Source organism: Ascaphus truei, chromosome 4, assembly GCF_040206685.1.
Source record: "Ascaphus truei isolate aAscTru1 chromosome 4, aAscTru1.hap1, whole genome shotgun sequence".
Classification (NCBI taxonomy): domain Eukaryota; kingdom Metazoa; phylum Chordata; class Amphibia; order Anura; family Ascaphidae; genus Ascaphus; species Ascaphus truei.
This window is the reverse complement of record NC_134486.1, coordinates 301,358,362-301,374,552: the sequence shown is the minus strand read 5'-3', so window position 1 is coordinate 301,374,552 and position 16,191 is coordinate 301,358,362. Positions and strand designations below refer to the sequence as shown.

Below are 16,191 nucleotides of genomic sequence, written 5' to 3'. Positions count from 1 at the left end.
AGGGTATATATAACACACACACACGTCTTGGCATCCAATTAAAATCCCCATTTCCAGAATTTGTATAAGGGTTGACCAGACTGAAAACTGTTTTGGTGACGACATTTTTTTTCTTGACACATTGACTAAATGTGGTGAAAGTTGGAGTGGTACATTTTGAGATGGACCATCATATAGCATTATACTTTTTATGATTCAGATGTCAAATATGTAAAAAAAAAATATCAAAATTACTTAAAAAGGATTTAAAAAAAAAGTTTAAGGAACATTATATTTTCGTAAAACCGTTTACAAATGTCAGGAGTCTTTAAACTGCATGTATATTGCGCCTGACGCAGGGCCGGCCGTGGGCTTTGCGGGGCCCAACGTGGCATGCTGTCAGTGGGGCCCCTTCTGTAAAAAAAAGATAAAAGGGACTTACCTTGACGAGCGGCCCTTCCGGCAGCATCGCGGCATCATGACATCACGGTGGCATGATGTCACATTGCCATGAAAACGCGTCGTCATATGACATGGTGTCATTTGACGTCGGTCATCATGACAACGCAATGCTACAGGAGGCGGCCTGCTCCGTTAAAGGTTAGACCCCTCTCACAAATGCCAGGATCCAACTTCCATCCGATCGGAGGAGGGAGGGAGCCTGCGCTCTCTCCTCCAACCCTCCCTCCAGTCAGGTGAAAGATGTATCCTGGGGGCTGACAGGAGGGAGCACAGGACACCCGAAGGAGCAGGACCCAAGGCGGCCGCCTTGACCTAAGACCAGCCCTCAATTATTTTGCAGATAGCTTTTTTTATTGGTAAATAAAGCAAATCATGTTAACAAGGGTATATTTCACATCATATTACATAAACTAGATATGCTTAATATTGTTATAATGAGCACAGATATAATCCAACTGTGTACCCAGCATTGCAGCTGCGGTCGTTCAGCAGACTGACCTCTCTAATTATAAGAATGGAAAAGGCTTTCCCCATCATTAGTGCGACGTCGAAGCCCCACTACATGTGGTCATCCTGAAAGATATCATTGTGTTTTAATGGGGTTTAACACAAAAGGGAGGATAGTGAGTTATAATAATAATAAATAATAATAGCATGTTCTTGTATAGCGCTGCTAGTTTTACGTAGCGCTTTACAGAGGCATTTTGCAGGCACAGGACCCTGCCCAATGGAGCGTACAATCTATGTTTTCGGTGCCTGAGGCACAGGGAGATAAAGTGACTTGCCCAAGGTCACAAGGAGCCGACACCAGGAATTGAACCAGGCTCCCCTGCTTCAAACTCAGTGCCAGACAGTGTCTTTGCTCACTTAGCCGCTCCTTCTGTATATTAATTATGTCCTTTTAGTATATTCACCTTTTATAATGTTTTTCAATAGTGAATTGTATGTAAGTATTAATATATAAAACAAAATTGTATCCATTATGGTTCAAAAATATGCAAGTGCAAAAAAAATATATATATATATATATTTTTTTTTTAATTAATTTTTTAAAGTGTGTACCACAGAGTTTTATGTTATTGCAAGTAGTTTAGGCAATGTATGTTGAAGATGTTAAAACAAACCAAATGTTTTTAAACCTTTATACTGTAGTTCTCACCTTAACAGTTCTATTTACTTACAGAAATGTTATAATTGATGGCCTGTCAGTGGAGAGAAACCATATACTTATCCGAATTAATGTTATTGGAGGACCACATGAGCGCGTCTTACCCCCCAGAGCTTTGCTTCAGGTAATCTCCCCCTCTCCCGCCTGCCCCCGTCCTCCATTCACCTGCATTATACAAAGGCTAGTTAAGTAAAGAAGGATTTCTTAATACTTTACAGTATATCAGTTCTTGAGGACTTTTGTTGTTTCATATCAGTTAACCGTGAGTTTGTGATTGGGAATTATCTTGCAAAAAAATAAATAAGATAAAGATTTGACCTTTTTCTTGACCTGTTTTTTTGAGCTGGAAATCATCGTGAGAATGCACAAGATTCTGATGGGCTGAATAATGTTTTATGCTTGTGTCGCATCAAAAATATTTAAATATTTCTTATGTGCTGATGTCCTCTTTTGGTTATTAGTTACCCAGTCCATGTTAGCCTTTTGCTTTACCCATGGCACGGAAAATATATTTTAAGAGGCATTAAATCCACTAAACGAAAGGAATGTGGCTCATCTTAATTAGTTTATGTTGGGTTGATTTTCCATAGAATATTTCTGTGATGTTTGGATTTTTTTGAAGCTCTACAACAGTGGTTCCCAAACTGTACCCCAAAGCCTCGCAGCTCTCTCCTTTAGAGTGAGCACATTAAAACTATACTAAAGGGCTGAATTTACCTACAGGTTTGTTATTTTTTAATTAATGTTATACATACTGTACTGGGTATATATAAATATCAGTATAAAAAGAACTAAGGGGATTATTCATTAAACTGTGATTTACTTGAACGGGAGTTTCCATGTGATAGTTTCCCCGATGAGCAAAATGCTCCACATTTTTTTCTGATCCCAGACAAGCATTAATACAGTAGCATAAGTTACATTTCCATTTTTGGCAACCAGTTCTGTGTGCTTGATAACAGTATATCCTGGTTTGTATCTTATCTGCTATGTGAAATCCACATTGATCTTATTCTGTATTCTTCTATTGCACTGCTCGTTACGCAGGTTCTTTTGTTAAGTGCTACACTCTTCTCTTTGCTGTCAGTCTCCAGCTGATGAGATGGAAATTACTCTCACCCCCCGAAAAGAGAATGCAAGATTGATGTGAAAAATTGGAACTGTAGTTTCTTTCGAAAGCTGTTACTTTGATTTTTAATGGAAAAAAAAGTGAGAGATAAAAAGAAATCGATAAACATTGGTTTCTGAAGTAACTTGTTATAAATGTTCTATCTGTCATACCTATATGATTTAGTGACATTACGTTTTCTTTTAATTATAGCAAAGTATAGCATTCAACTATATTACCGAATGTGATTTTAATGTGAAGGCAATGATTTTGACAGTTATGGAAGACAAATCTTTCAGAAATGTATAATATGTTCACTTTAGAACTGAGGCTGGAAAAGTTATATTAATTCAAGTTATGGTGTTAATGTTTGTGGTTTCTTTTGTCTAGAGTAATGATCCATATCCTTGGCCAATGTTTTCATCTCAACCTTTGCCAGAGTGTTATATTTCAGACGTTCCCTTGAAGGATGACATCAAGCAAGGTAGAAATCAATACTTTGTTAATATTAAATACTAGGTTTACATTGAAATGTAAATGTTTCTTTTAATACGTTAAAAAAAATTATGTAAACCTTTCAACAAATATTCCAGGGCACTAGCGTTGTGTTCAATGTCTATTTTCTGGAGTAAAAAGCAATGCGTCACCCTTAGTCTGAAACTCATGTTGAACAATAGAAAACTCCAGTTAAACACTCACTGCCTTGTTCTCTATGCCAGAGGTTCTCAACTCCTGTCCTCAAGACCCCCCAATAGGTCAGGTTTTCAGGATATCCCTGCTTCAGCACAGGTGGCTCAATCAGTGGCTCAGTCAAAGAACAAAGTTCTGGTAAATAGTGCTCCAATGACTGAGGTAACTAGTCTAAATAAGACAAAGAATACACATAATCTTGATTGAAGAACTTCCTCAAACAGGAATCTGCAGGTATAGTGAGTGTTGGGATACACAGGTAAGCGCTAAGCAATAAGACACATATATAAAGTCCTGGTAGGTGCTGTAGATGAGATATAACAACTCCACTAAATCACTTCCAAGTAGGACTGCATCTCAAGCGCTGACATCCACCATGTGTATAAATCCCAATAACCAATTGAAAGGTAACTCACATGCAGTAGCCTGGTGTTCCTCCGTGGGCGTGCATCCCCTGGAATCTGTAGAATGGCGCCAGTCGTGGCGTGAAACGCGTAAGAGCTATCCTTTCTGCACCATGTTGTCGTTCACTCAATAAAGAAGTTTTTACCTGACCGGCTGTTAGCCTGAATTATCCCTCATTGGCACGGCTGTGCTCCGCTTCACCTTCCCTATTCAGGGGTCACCATTCTCAGTCAAAGAACCCCTGCTCTAAGCCATTAAAATTAAAGATCTTCACATGAGCCAGTACAGTTTAGGGAGTAAATCCATTAGTGCCTTGTTGTATGTCAGAGGCAATTGAAATACTCTCAAATTAGTATAAGAAGCATCAGTATTTCAAATTTGTATGTGATTGTATTTGCAACTATACTGACGGACAATTTTGTTCATGGAATGTTTGAAACCTAAAACGAAAATCTGCCAGGCATTTTCAGTCATGCCTATCACCACCTAATGTATATTTTACAAAGCATGGGTTAAAAACCATTAATATGTAGGTGAAATGTTTGTTTTCTTACTGTATCTCTGGAATAGGTATCCTTCCAAATTCCTGCAGGAATTTCCTAAATGCCATTAACCTTCCCGCAATAGGGGAAAAAGTTCCTTTGAAAATCCCTTCTGACTAGGGTAGAACAAAATGGCAGAATGGAATCAAATTAATCTAAATTTCCAGTTTGATGTCACTGCTTTTAAGACAGAGAACAAAGTGATGAAACAGGCAGAGGATTGTGAGAGAAGAAATAGCAACCATTCCTGGATTCAATAAGAAGCACTAAAAATAAAATTCGGAAATCATTCTCTCCTGACTGAGGCATAAACAAACAACACACAGAACCCCAGCACGCTCATTTTAGGAACCCCTGAGCCCCCACAAAGCGTTGTAAGCCTGCAAGCCACGACAAGGCAGACCCAGTTTGCAGGTCCTAACACTACCAGATAAAATACTAATATACCTCTATTATTAAAATTCTCATGTACCTCTATTAGGAGGGAGAAAGACCAACATTGGATCTATATCCAGTAGAATGAAAAAGACCAGCTGACTTGTTAGGACCTGAAAACTGGGTCTGCCTTGACGTGGCTTGCAGGCTTACGATGCTTTGGCCAAAGGGTTAAACTAAATAACCTTTTTTCAAGAGAATATATAAGTATTTTACTGTGTATTTTTGTCATATTGGATGTAGCATTGGGCTTCTCTGTAACTTGCTGAAGCATAAATAACAAGAATGCAAAATAACGATTATTAGTGCGGACTGATGCTTTAAGGTGAATTGGAGACATTTGAAACCCACAAGAAAGTCACGAAAAAAAGGAAAATGTTAAAAAAAAAATTAAATTTTAATTTAAAAAATCAGCATGCACCACCATTTTACTCAGCGATTAAAAATTGTCCATAAAGCTAAATTTGGCACAGTAAGGCATCGAAAATAAATAGAGGGAAGTCACATGTATTTGTCACATCTCCATTTCCTCGACTTAACATCAGTTTTAGGATGGTATAAAAGTGCCAGGGAGTCTGCCGTGCGCTTCAGTGCAATTACACAGGTCTGGAAGTATCAGACACTGGAGTGAAACGAGGGAGCTATGCAGGGCCACAGATTCAACCGGTGCAGGGGGATAACAATATTACATCACCTGCTCCTCCGGTTTGGGACCCACTCTCCTCGCCTGCTCCTGCGTGCCACCGTCGATATGAATCAGGAAAATGGTGGAGATTCGGCGCAACTGCGCATGTCTGAAAAAAGGCTCCCGGATGTCTCTTCAATAAACTTTATTCAACACACACCAGGGCTACACCAGCGTCTCCCCCTCAACGCGTTTCACCCTTACACAGAGGGCTTCGTCTCGGAGATGAAGCCCTCTGTGTAAGGGTGAAACGCGTTGAGGGGGGAGACGCTGGTGTAGCCCTGGTGTGTGTTGAATAAAGTTTATTGAAGAGACATCCGGGAGCCTTTTTTCAGACATGCGCAGTTGCGCAGAATCTCCACCATTTTAGGATGGTATAAAACCTAAACAAATTAGGGGCCATTGCCTGTAATTGTTGACATGACAGAAGTTTTGCATGCTTTTGTCAGGTTTATATTTATATATTAAAAGGCCTGTGCATCGTCGTCTTGTTTTTGTGATGAAAATTAATAGCACCTATTAAAAAATAGAACTAGCTTTAAGTGTTCACCTGCAAAATATGAAAAAATAAAAAAATGTGTTTACAGCGGAACCTGTATATATACAACTTTTTTTTAATGTTATTAATGGATCTTTTAAAGAAAAGACAAATGTGTGTAAAAGTGTATAAAACATTTAGTAACTTTTAGGGGTTTCTTGCAAAACACTAAATCCATGTATTCGGCAGCTACTCGACATGCTCTTGTTAAGAGCATTTGAATGTGAGGGTGATTAAATAGTGTAGAGGGAAACATCACGCTCATATCCAATGTTCATTTTAAAAGGTGCTAACAGTATAGGTTTTCTTACAGCTATACCTGTTTTTGTATGTATATGTTTATATAAACATCTTTGCTTTAATATTTGTCTTATGTTTTTTGATTAGCTTCTGATAATGTTTATATCTCTTTGCCCATAATATGATTCTAATGACAAACATGTAAGGTTAATTTGCCTAGAGCTAGTATTTCATCTTCTGCAGAATTCATTCTAATTGCTAATTCTAGAATTACTAGAGCAGTTAAGCAGTAACACTGCACTATCTGCCATTTATTAAATAAAAAGGTGATCCATGCCTGTAATATTCCCCACTGTCTCAATCAATAGCCTGCCAAAAGCACACTGCTACGGAGTTTAGCTTCTGAAGCAATGATTTTTTCACATCCCCACTCGCAAAGGTATTGCACCTTAATGATTTGGTGAAGCATCACACATTTTAATAACATTAGTGTATTAATGCAAGCCAAGATTTTCAGGAATAAATATGCAAACATATTGACCCAAATGCGTGAAAACAAAATGCAGTCTTATGTATCAAAATATTGTAACATTTAAAAAAAATTTTTTTTAAGTCTAGAGGATAATTTTCTGGTTTGCATAATGTTGAAAAAACCCACAGAAGGAAGCAATCCTCTTTCATCTGCACTCAATATCTCTTTCTTCTAGCATTATATAGTGAATCATTCTATGGAATAACTCATGAAACCTAACTTTTAATAATTATTTCACGTGTAAAACATTATTTAAAAAGGTGTACAAAAATAATAATAAGAAAAGTGGTATTGATCTGCATTAGTTCTAAAACCATGACCATTCTTTCAGATAAATAGTAAAATTGAAATCACTCCAGTGTCCATATTCTCACTTCTTTCATTAGTTTTCCTAGTTATTATTTATTTGTAGTGAAAAATGTGCCTGTCAAGCGCTCCGGGATGTGCTCTAAAATTGCCAAGTAGCTGTAACTGAAGCGGGGTGAGGTTCAGCGGGAATCAGTCGGGTATGGAAGTCTTGTCCCGGAGATATTAGTGACACTGCGGTCACTCTCCTATAGGGACAGTTTCACTAACCTCAAGGGTTAACAGTTCCGTCGGGGACCCGGGTGTGGGATTTAGGAGGTAAGGAAAGGATCACTTACCTCCTTGTGTGAAGCCCTCCTTGATACCGGGTCCCGCTTCTGAATTAAATGTAAACCGCACGTCCGCGGTGACGGAACAGCCCCTCCTCTCCCTCTCGTGGTGCCGCCGACAGCAGATAGTAATTGCAGTAGAGACGGTGAATATCAGGGCACTCAAACAGGATCGGGAACAGCCAAGTGTATAAAAAAAACTTCAGAAACTTACTGCAAAAGTAAAACGGTTTTATTTGGAACAAAAAGTGGGTGGTAGACAAGACAAAAAAGTCCTCCCACGCGTTTCACGCAAGTGTTGCACTTTCTCAAGGAGTATAGACATGTATGAACTGAGCATTTATATACACTGGCGACACACTTTATTCGAGCTCGGCTAGTCCCACGAATTCGGGTATACTCGGGTGTATTGAGGTTTGTGACAGTTTTCTGCCCGAGTGCATTGAGGTATTTTCCAGGCAGGGATTGAAGCATTTTATTCCCGCTGGCTGCAATACTGCACAGTATATATATATATACTGCATTACAATTCATGAATTTATGCCATCTGGTAGACACGCGAAGCATTGCAGCCTATTAAATCCTAATCATTATCATTTAACAGATCAGCCGCCCGTCAGCCAGGCATGAACCCAGGCTGGGAAGGCAAACGCAACGGGGCTTGTCAGAGGTGAGGAGCGGCGCATTACAGGTATCTGCCAGGTACATACTGGGTATTTGCTCGAATAAAGTGTGTCGGTGCAGTATGCTGAGTAATCCAGTTAATCACCTCAAACACAGCTTAGAGTGACGTAACAGTGTTAAACACATGAAATCAATTAAAATAAATACATCACTAAAACTGAGACCTCTTAGATAGAAATTAACATAGTATATAATGTTATTATCATATTATAGAGAGTAATAATATTAATGAGTCTATAAATACTATGTATATATTGACTGGAGTCAAACAAAATGAGATATAGCTTATGTTAAACATCTTTACAAGAATATTGTTTGTAGCCAATCATGGATACAATGAATTTAAACCATGTCTGCAGAATCAGTTGCTTGGAATATGTGTATAAATTAACCATTTGTATAGATCAAAATATACATATAGTGTTGGATCAGATGTACGATATTTATAAAAAGCAATAAATGGCAGGCAAAGACATAATGCTCTTTAGGGTTAAAATGAACCTAAGTAACTAGAACAATGCTGATGCTTGGAATAGCCATATTAAATATACAGTGGTGTGAAAAAGAAAGTACACCCTCTTTGAATTCTATGGTTTTACATATCAGGACATAATAACAATCATCTGTTCCTTAGCAGGTCTTAAAAATTAGGTAAATACAACCTCAGATGAACAACAACACATGACATATTACACTGTGTCATGATTTAACAAAAATAAAGCCAAAATGGAGAAGCTATGTGTGAAAAACTAAGTATACCTTATTATTCAATAGCTTGTAGAACCACCTTTAGCAGCAATAACTTGAAGTAATCGTTTTCTGTATGACTTTCAGTTTCTCACATTGTTGTGGAGGAATTTTGGCCCACTCTTCTTTACAACGTTGCTTCAGTTCATTGACGTTTATGGGCATTTGTTTATGCACAACAACGTGGGACGGAGAGAAAGCACCATGGCGAGCCCCCGCGCCAAGCCAGCTTTCCCCGCTTCCAGTCGCGGAATCCACAGTCTCGCCCCCACCCCCCCTCACCTCACGCGCCACCCCCTCCCCCCCTCAAGCCACCCACCTCCCGTGCCCGCACCGCCCCGGCCTACCTCCCGCCCCGGACAGGAGCCGCGGGGATTTCTTGGGAGGGGGGTAGCGTATGCCGGGGCAGGAAGCAGCACCCACCCGGTCAAGGTCAGTCATCCACCCAGGCAGTTAAACTCACCTAGTCACTCACCCACCCAGTCACTCACCCACTGTAACGCTTGTGCTGCCCGCAAACCTGACAAGACCCCGGTACTGAGGTGGGAAGGGGAAACACCAACCACACCCACAGCAGCGCCCAGAGTGTGGTATTGAGCGTAGCTTGGTCTTGGGCTGTAGAGAAGGGTTAGTCAGGTACTTGCCGGATCCTGGGTTATAGAAGATAGCGTAGTCGAGTCCGTAAGCCAAAGGTCCGGGAGTAGAGAGAGCTGCGTAGTGAAGTCCGTTAGCCGAGTCCAAGGATAAGAGAGGTAAGCGTTGTCGAGGATAGCCAAGGTCGAGATCCAGAGGAGGTACGCAGACAGGCCAGGTCAGGAACGTGGTAACTGAAATACAAGAGCAAGAGCCAAGCACAAGACCAGACAGCACTAGGCTACAGAGGATTATGCTGAGCACTGACTGACTGGAGGCAGGAGCTAAATACCTAGCAGACACCAATAGGGGAAAGGGAGGAGCAGAGAGGCATCTCCAGGGAGGACTTGAATAGGAGCAAGGCAGGGGGAGGATAAGGGCCAAGGGCGCTGCTCAGGAGCGTGGCGCAGCGTTCCGTTGTAGCCGGGGGTGGAGCTGGGTGTGGGAGAGAGCACGTCGAGCTGGCGCGCGACCCAGGAGGAAGCCGAGAGGCTGGGAAGAGGCAGAGGCAACGGCGGGTGCAGCCGTGCGCGCCGGAGGGGGACGGGAAGCCGAGGCTAGGGGGTACCCCCCCTCTCGAGGATCGGACTCCGGACGATATTCCCAAGGCTTATGGGTGAATCTTTGGTGGAATCGTCTGAGCAAGGCAGGAGCATGGATTTGTTGCTGTGAAACCCATGAACGCTCCTCCGGTCCGTATCCATTCCAGTGGACCAGGAATTGAACTCTGCTTCTAGAGTTGATGATAGAGCGAATTTCGAACTCTTGTCCTTGTACCGTGACTGGGGGAGGTCTGTAGGGATGATGAGGGAAATCAGAACTTTGGATAAAGGGTTTTGAGAGGGAGACATGGAAGACCGCCGGGATCTTCATGGACGGCGGGAGAAGAAGACGATACACCACAGGGTTTACTCATTCGAGAATAGGGAAGGGACCAAGGAACCTTGGAGCTAGCTTCGGGGTGGGCGTCTTCAACCTGATATTCCTTAAGGACAGCCAGACCTTATCTCTAGGTTTATACTTGTGCTCTTGTTAACGAAGACGGTCCGCCTGTCTCTTCTGTGTCTGGACTGATTCCTGTAATATCCTTTGTATCCTTCTCCAGTAGTTTTGGAGAGCGGTTATCCTGGAATCTGCTTCGGGGACTCCAGAGGTGGGGGTGGGAATGGGAAGACAATTAGGGTGAAACCTGAAGTTTATGAAGAAGGGCGACTCTTGGGTGGATTAGTTCCTGCGGGAGTTAATAGCGAACTCTGCCCAGTTATCCTGTGAATCCAAGCTGAAGCATCTTAGATATTGTTCCAGGGATTGATTCATCCTTTCGGTTTGGCCATTAGTTTGTGGGTGGTACCCGGAAGAGAACAGAAATACCCAACCTTTGAGAAAAAGTGCGCCAAAATTTTGAGATGAATTGTGTACCACGATCCGAAACGATAGAAAGAGGAGTACCATGAATACGAAAAATTTCTCTGACAGAAACGTCTGCGAGCATGGCAGAATTAGGTAGAGCCTTGAGGGGGACAAAGTGGGCCTGTTTCGAAAAACGATCTACGATGACTAGAATTCTTGTCATTCCATTAGAGGGTGGAAGATCCACAATAAAGTCCATCGAGACGTGTGTCCAGGGGCGATCCGGGTCAGGGAGGGGACGTAGCAGACCAGAAGGCTTGTGACGGACTGATTTATTTTGAACACAGACAGGGCACGAGGTAGTAAACTCCCAAATGTCCTTCAGCATTATAGGCCACCAGAAATTCTGCCTGATTTAAATCCCCGGTCCTCTTCAAGCCAGGATGACTCGCCGATCTGGAAGTGTGACCCCACTCAAGGATTTTGTGGCGGAATTGTGGGTAGGCATATAGAGGTCCATCTGGCACCTCCAGGCCTTCGGGAATGTGTGACTGAGCCTCCAAAATGTTATCCAGAACATCGAAGGTGTTGGCTGAAATAATGTATTTGGGGGGTAGAATGCTTTCATAGATCTCCTCTGACTTCTCTTCTGTGACAAACTGACGAGACAACGCATCTTCCTTCACGTTCTTGGTACCCGGAATGTATGAGATGATATAATTGAATCTGGAAAAGAACAGAGCCCAGCGGGTCTGACGGGAGCCGAGACGGCGGGCACCTTCAATATATAACAAATTATTGTGGTCCGTGAGGATCGAGATGGCTTCCTTAGTCCCCTCTAGAAGATGCCTCCATTCTTGTAGCGCCATTTTTATGGCTAACAGTTCCCTATTACCGACATCATAGTTCCTCTCAGCTGGAGAATTTTTTTTAGAAAAAAAAAACCGCAAGGGTGAGGCTTATCTTGGAGAGTGGCTCTTTCAGAGAGAATAGCGCCTGCTCTGATATCGGAGGCATCGACTTCTAATGTGAAAGGGAGAGTAGGGTCCGGATCCGGTAAGATGGGAGCAGAGACAAATGCCTTTTTAAGGGATTTGAACGCTAGGCTAGGTTCAGGAGGCCAGGAAGAAGGACTGGCCCCTTCCTTGTTGAGGGCGGTAATCGGTGCCACTGTGGCATAGAAATTGCGAATATACTTCCGGTAATAGTTAGAGAAGCCGAGAAATCGCTGGATCGCATTTAAGGAGTTGGGTTGTGTCCATTCCAGGACTGACTTGAGTTTCTCCGGATCCATAATGAAGCCTTTGTCAGAAATTATATAGCCTAAGAACGCGGTACTGAGGTGGGAAGGGGAAACACCACACACCCACAGCAGCGAGGCGTGCCCGGAGTGTGGTATTGAGCGTAGCCGAGTCTTGGGCTGTAGAGAAGGGTTTGTCGGGTACTTGCCGGATCCTGGGTTATAGAAGGTAGTGTAGTCGAGTCTGTAAGCCAAAGGTCTGGGAGTAGAGAGAGCCGCGTAGTGAAGTCCGTTAGCCAAGTCCAAGGATAAGAGAGGTAAGCGTAGTCGAGGATAGCTAGTGTATCCGGAAGGCCAAAGGTTATTGTTGTAAGACCTCAAGACGATCCGTATGGAACCTCCGCAGGATCTCCTGATGTTTCTAGCAACAATTCTACTCCGTACGTGTTCCGGCTTGAACATGCGCTGCGTGATGACGTAGTCCTGGCACGTTTCGTCTTTCTCAAAGGCAGTACATATATATATAACATAGGCAGTACATATATATATATAACATATATATATATATATATATATATATATATATATATATACACACACACACCCTAGTGCATTAACATAACAACACACAGTTTAATTGGGGGGGGGGGGAGGGGGAGACAAATGCCCATTTACAAAAAGATAGAAAAAATCAAGTATATAAATGTATCCCAATACCGGCAACCGTCTAGAGCATCTGCTGTTGGCTGGAGTGTAAAGTACCCAATGGTAAAGGCAGAGGTCCCATGAACATGTATCTCTTTGTACCGTCTCCACAAATGGAACAGTCAAATCCTCTTGGGAGTCAGATGCGAGCACACCCACTGCCACGGCTTTCGGTGTCCAATAGAGCAGGGAACCTCCACTGAACAGCTGATTCTGGATGTCCACGGCTCCACATCGCTATGAAGGTTGCGTGATGTCACTGATAGCCTCTACGCATTTCGTCCGCAAAGCTGACTTCATCGAGTGTATGTTTGAAACCGGACTGACCGGTTGGTGAGTGGAACAGTGCCTTATACTGACCATACTATTTAGACTCTGTTCCTACAGGGAATTGTTCTATTTTCCTCCATGTGTTTAAGGGGTTAGGTCATTTTCGCACATTTTGCTAATGTTTGAAACAGTGTTGAGTGATTGTTTTAATTTTGTGTTTTTTAATGTATGTTATCAATACATTTATAATGTGTGTGTGTGTGTGTGTGTGTGTATACACGTGTTATTTTTTTTTTTACTTAATACAATAGTTAAACACAATATGCAAAGGAAAAAGATTTAGCGATCCAACATTTCTGTTGCCTCTTGTGGAAGAAATCATAAAACGTAACTTTTAATAATGATTTCACATAAAATAATATAATTGGAAACGTGGCCCTTTGTCAAGGACTTCAAGCAGTGCTGATGAGCTTGTGCAACCAGTAGAAGCAAATTTAAATGACTGGCTTCTGTGCATCCATAGGGCACTCTAAAAGTTTATAAATGAATGTTTACATATACACATATTATCAGGTTCAGAGAATATTATATGGATTGCCAATATTGGAGGTAATTGTATTAGGTGTGGTTTCTAGGGTAAAGGAACACAAAAAATGTAGTAATGACATTTACATTTTATTTCATTTGCTGGGCTTATGTTTTATAATGTTAGTACTGCAATATAAATTTCACGAAACAGGATTTACTACTTTAGTGTTCCTAGCAAGGCTTATACTGTAGACAACGTGACAAACTCGAGAAAATAATATATTTTACTTTGCTTGCTTGAGAGAAAAAAAAGAAATGTGCTTAATTTAATTAACTGATATCTAAAAGGACATGAAGGTTATTGTCTCATTGAATGCAATATTCCACAATATCGTATATTCTCCTATGACCCATGCAGTATATTATAGTTAACCACGTTAGTGCCAGAGGCATGGAACAAATTCCTTTTGTTGCATCCTGCTGAATCTCTGCTTTCTTCAGTGTCGATCAAGGGTAACCTACACCTGGCAACTCTTCGCATGCAGCTGATCTTGTTAAGCAGAGCACTGTTACTGCAAAATAAATGCAAACCATTTAACCCTCTATCAAAAAGTTTTATCTTAATATGTGGGGCCGCTCCATTGACATCTTCAACACATTGAGGCTTTTACAATAACTAGGCCTTTATTGATCTCTTCAGGTTATCAGAACCACCTCCTCCCCCCTCATTTGGCCTTTCTCTACCTTTCCTGATTGGAGGTGAGGATGCTGCAGCATGACAAAAGAAATAGACAATTTGTGGTAAATTTCCTAATCACAAAGAAATGGGATCTCTCCTCTGGATGAGGTTTCAAAAGTTCATGATTCTAGCAATATCCAAAGGGTTATCAAGTTCAGTAGCCCTTCTTGCAGAATGTACTGTACCTGTCCCTTGCCTTCCTTCTCTCTCACTGCACAATCAGAACTTGGTTTCAAGTAGGTGCGCTGCTCCTCCTTCTCAGAGTGTGAGCCACTTAGTAGCAGTGGCATTGTCAAATCGAAGAAGTTGGCAGGGCGGCTTGATGGCGGTTCCATCGGTACAGTCTCACCAAGCCCTGTCCTTACACAGGCTCTGCGCTCTTCTCCACAACAGTTAACCGGATTGCCGGGTAGAGGACGGGGCCTCTGTAGCTGTCCTTTACCTTCTATCCGGCTTCTCTTTTCCGGCATCTCCTCCTGCTCCTCATCTCTGCGACATCGCTGCGTCATGTTACCATGACCATGTGATGCCGCGACGTTGCTGAGATGAAGCACCGGCTCTTGAGGTAGGTCAAAGCTGGCCTTCTAAATTTGCAAAGTGCATGTGAAGCCAAATGAACGGTGGAGGGGGAGGAGTGTCACAGCTGTTCCTGGGAGTTACAGTCTTCAGAACAGGCTGGTCAGCAAGTGTATGACCTGGCAGACATTTTGTATCAGTCAGGCCAGACCAGGAGGGGTAATAAGAGAGGCACCACAGGAGCGTGAGGAAATACTTTTCCTAAGCACCATGAAAATGCTTTGACAACATGACCTTATGTATTTATTTATAAAATGTTTTACCAGGAAGTAATACATTGAGAGTTACCTCTCGTTTTCAAGTATGTCCTGGGCATAGAGTTAAGACAAATAATACATGGTTACAAATACAGTTACATAAGTGAACAGGGTATATATTATATACAAGACATTGCATGCACAGTTAAAAAAATATATAGGTGTATGTAACAGTTACAGACCAGATTAAAATGTGAGGCAGCCTTAGATTTGAAAGAACTTAAACTGGTGGTGGATGTGAGAGTCTCCGGTAGGTTGTTTCAGTTTTGTGGTGCAAGGTAAGAGAAGGAGGAGTGGCCGGATACTTTGTTGAGCCTTGGGACCATGAACAGTCTTTTGGAGTCAGATCTCAGATGATAAGTGCTGCATGTGGTAGGGGTGAGGAGCTTGTTCAGATAGACAGGTAGCTAGTCCAGAAAGTATTTGAAGGCAAGACAGGAAAGGTGAACTTTGCGCCTAGACTCAAGTGATGACCAGTCTAGTTCTTTGAGCATTTCGCAGTGATGTGTGTTGTACAGTAGTTGCATTGGAGAACAAAACGGCATATTAAATTGTAGAGGGTGTCAAGTTTTCTAAGGTGGGTTTGGGGTGCTGAGCCATATACTATGTCTCCATAGTCGATAATTGGCATTAGCATCTGCTGTGCAATACGCTTTCTGACCAGCAGACTTAGGAAGGATTTGTTCCTGTAAAGTACACCTAGTTTGGCTTAGGTTTTGGGTGTCAGGGTATCAATGTGCATCCCTTCATGTTCACAGATTATAACACACTCAGACAGAATTAGTGTCAGGAGTGACCATTTTGAAAAGTTACAGGAATCTCACCAAAATTAGATATATGTGTTATTGTAGTTGTTATTATTATATTTTATTCTTACACAAGATGGAGCTAGGGGTTTTTCACAGTCATACTACAGGCATACCCCGCATTAACGTACGCAATGGGACCGGAGCATGTATGTAAAGCGAAAATGTACTTAAAGTGAAGCACTACCCTTTTTCCACTTATTGATGCATGCACTGTACTGCAATCGTCATATACGT

General features: G+C 41.9%; 1 protein-coding gene across 3 annotated transcripts in view; it reads left to right on the top strand.

The window, feature by feature from the left end:
- Positions 1-16,191, top strand: part of TBC1D32 (TBC1 domain family member 32) — a 335,208-nt gene that overhangs the window by 192,626 nt on the left and 126,391 nt on the right. For all 3 annotated transcript variants that reach the window (XM_075597756.1, XM_075597753.1, XM_075597754.1), the window contains 2 exons: positions 1,625-1,733; positions 3,108-3,201. In XM_075597756.1, the coding sequence (XP_075453871.1) occupies positions 1,625-1,733; positions 3,108-3,201 (203 nt within the window). The remainder of the gene's footprint in view (positions 1-1,624; positions 1,734-3,107; positions 3,202-16,191) is intronic.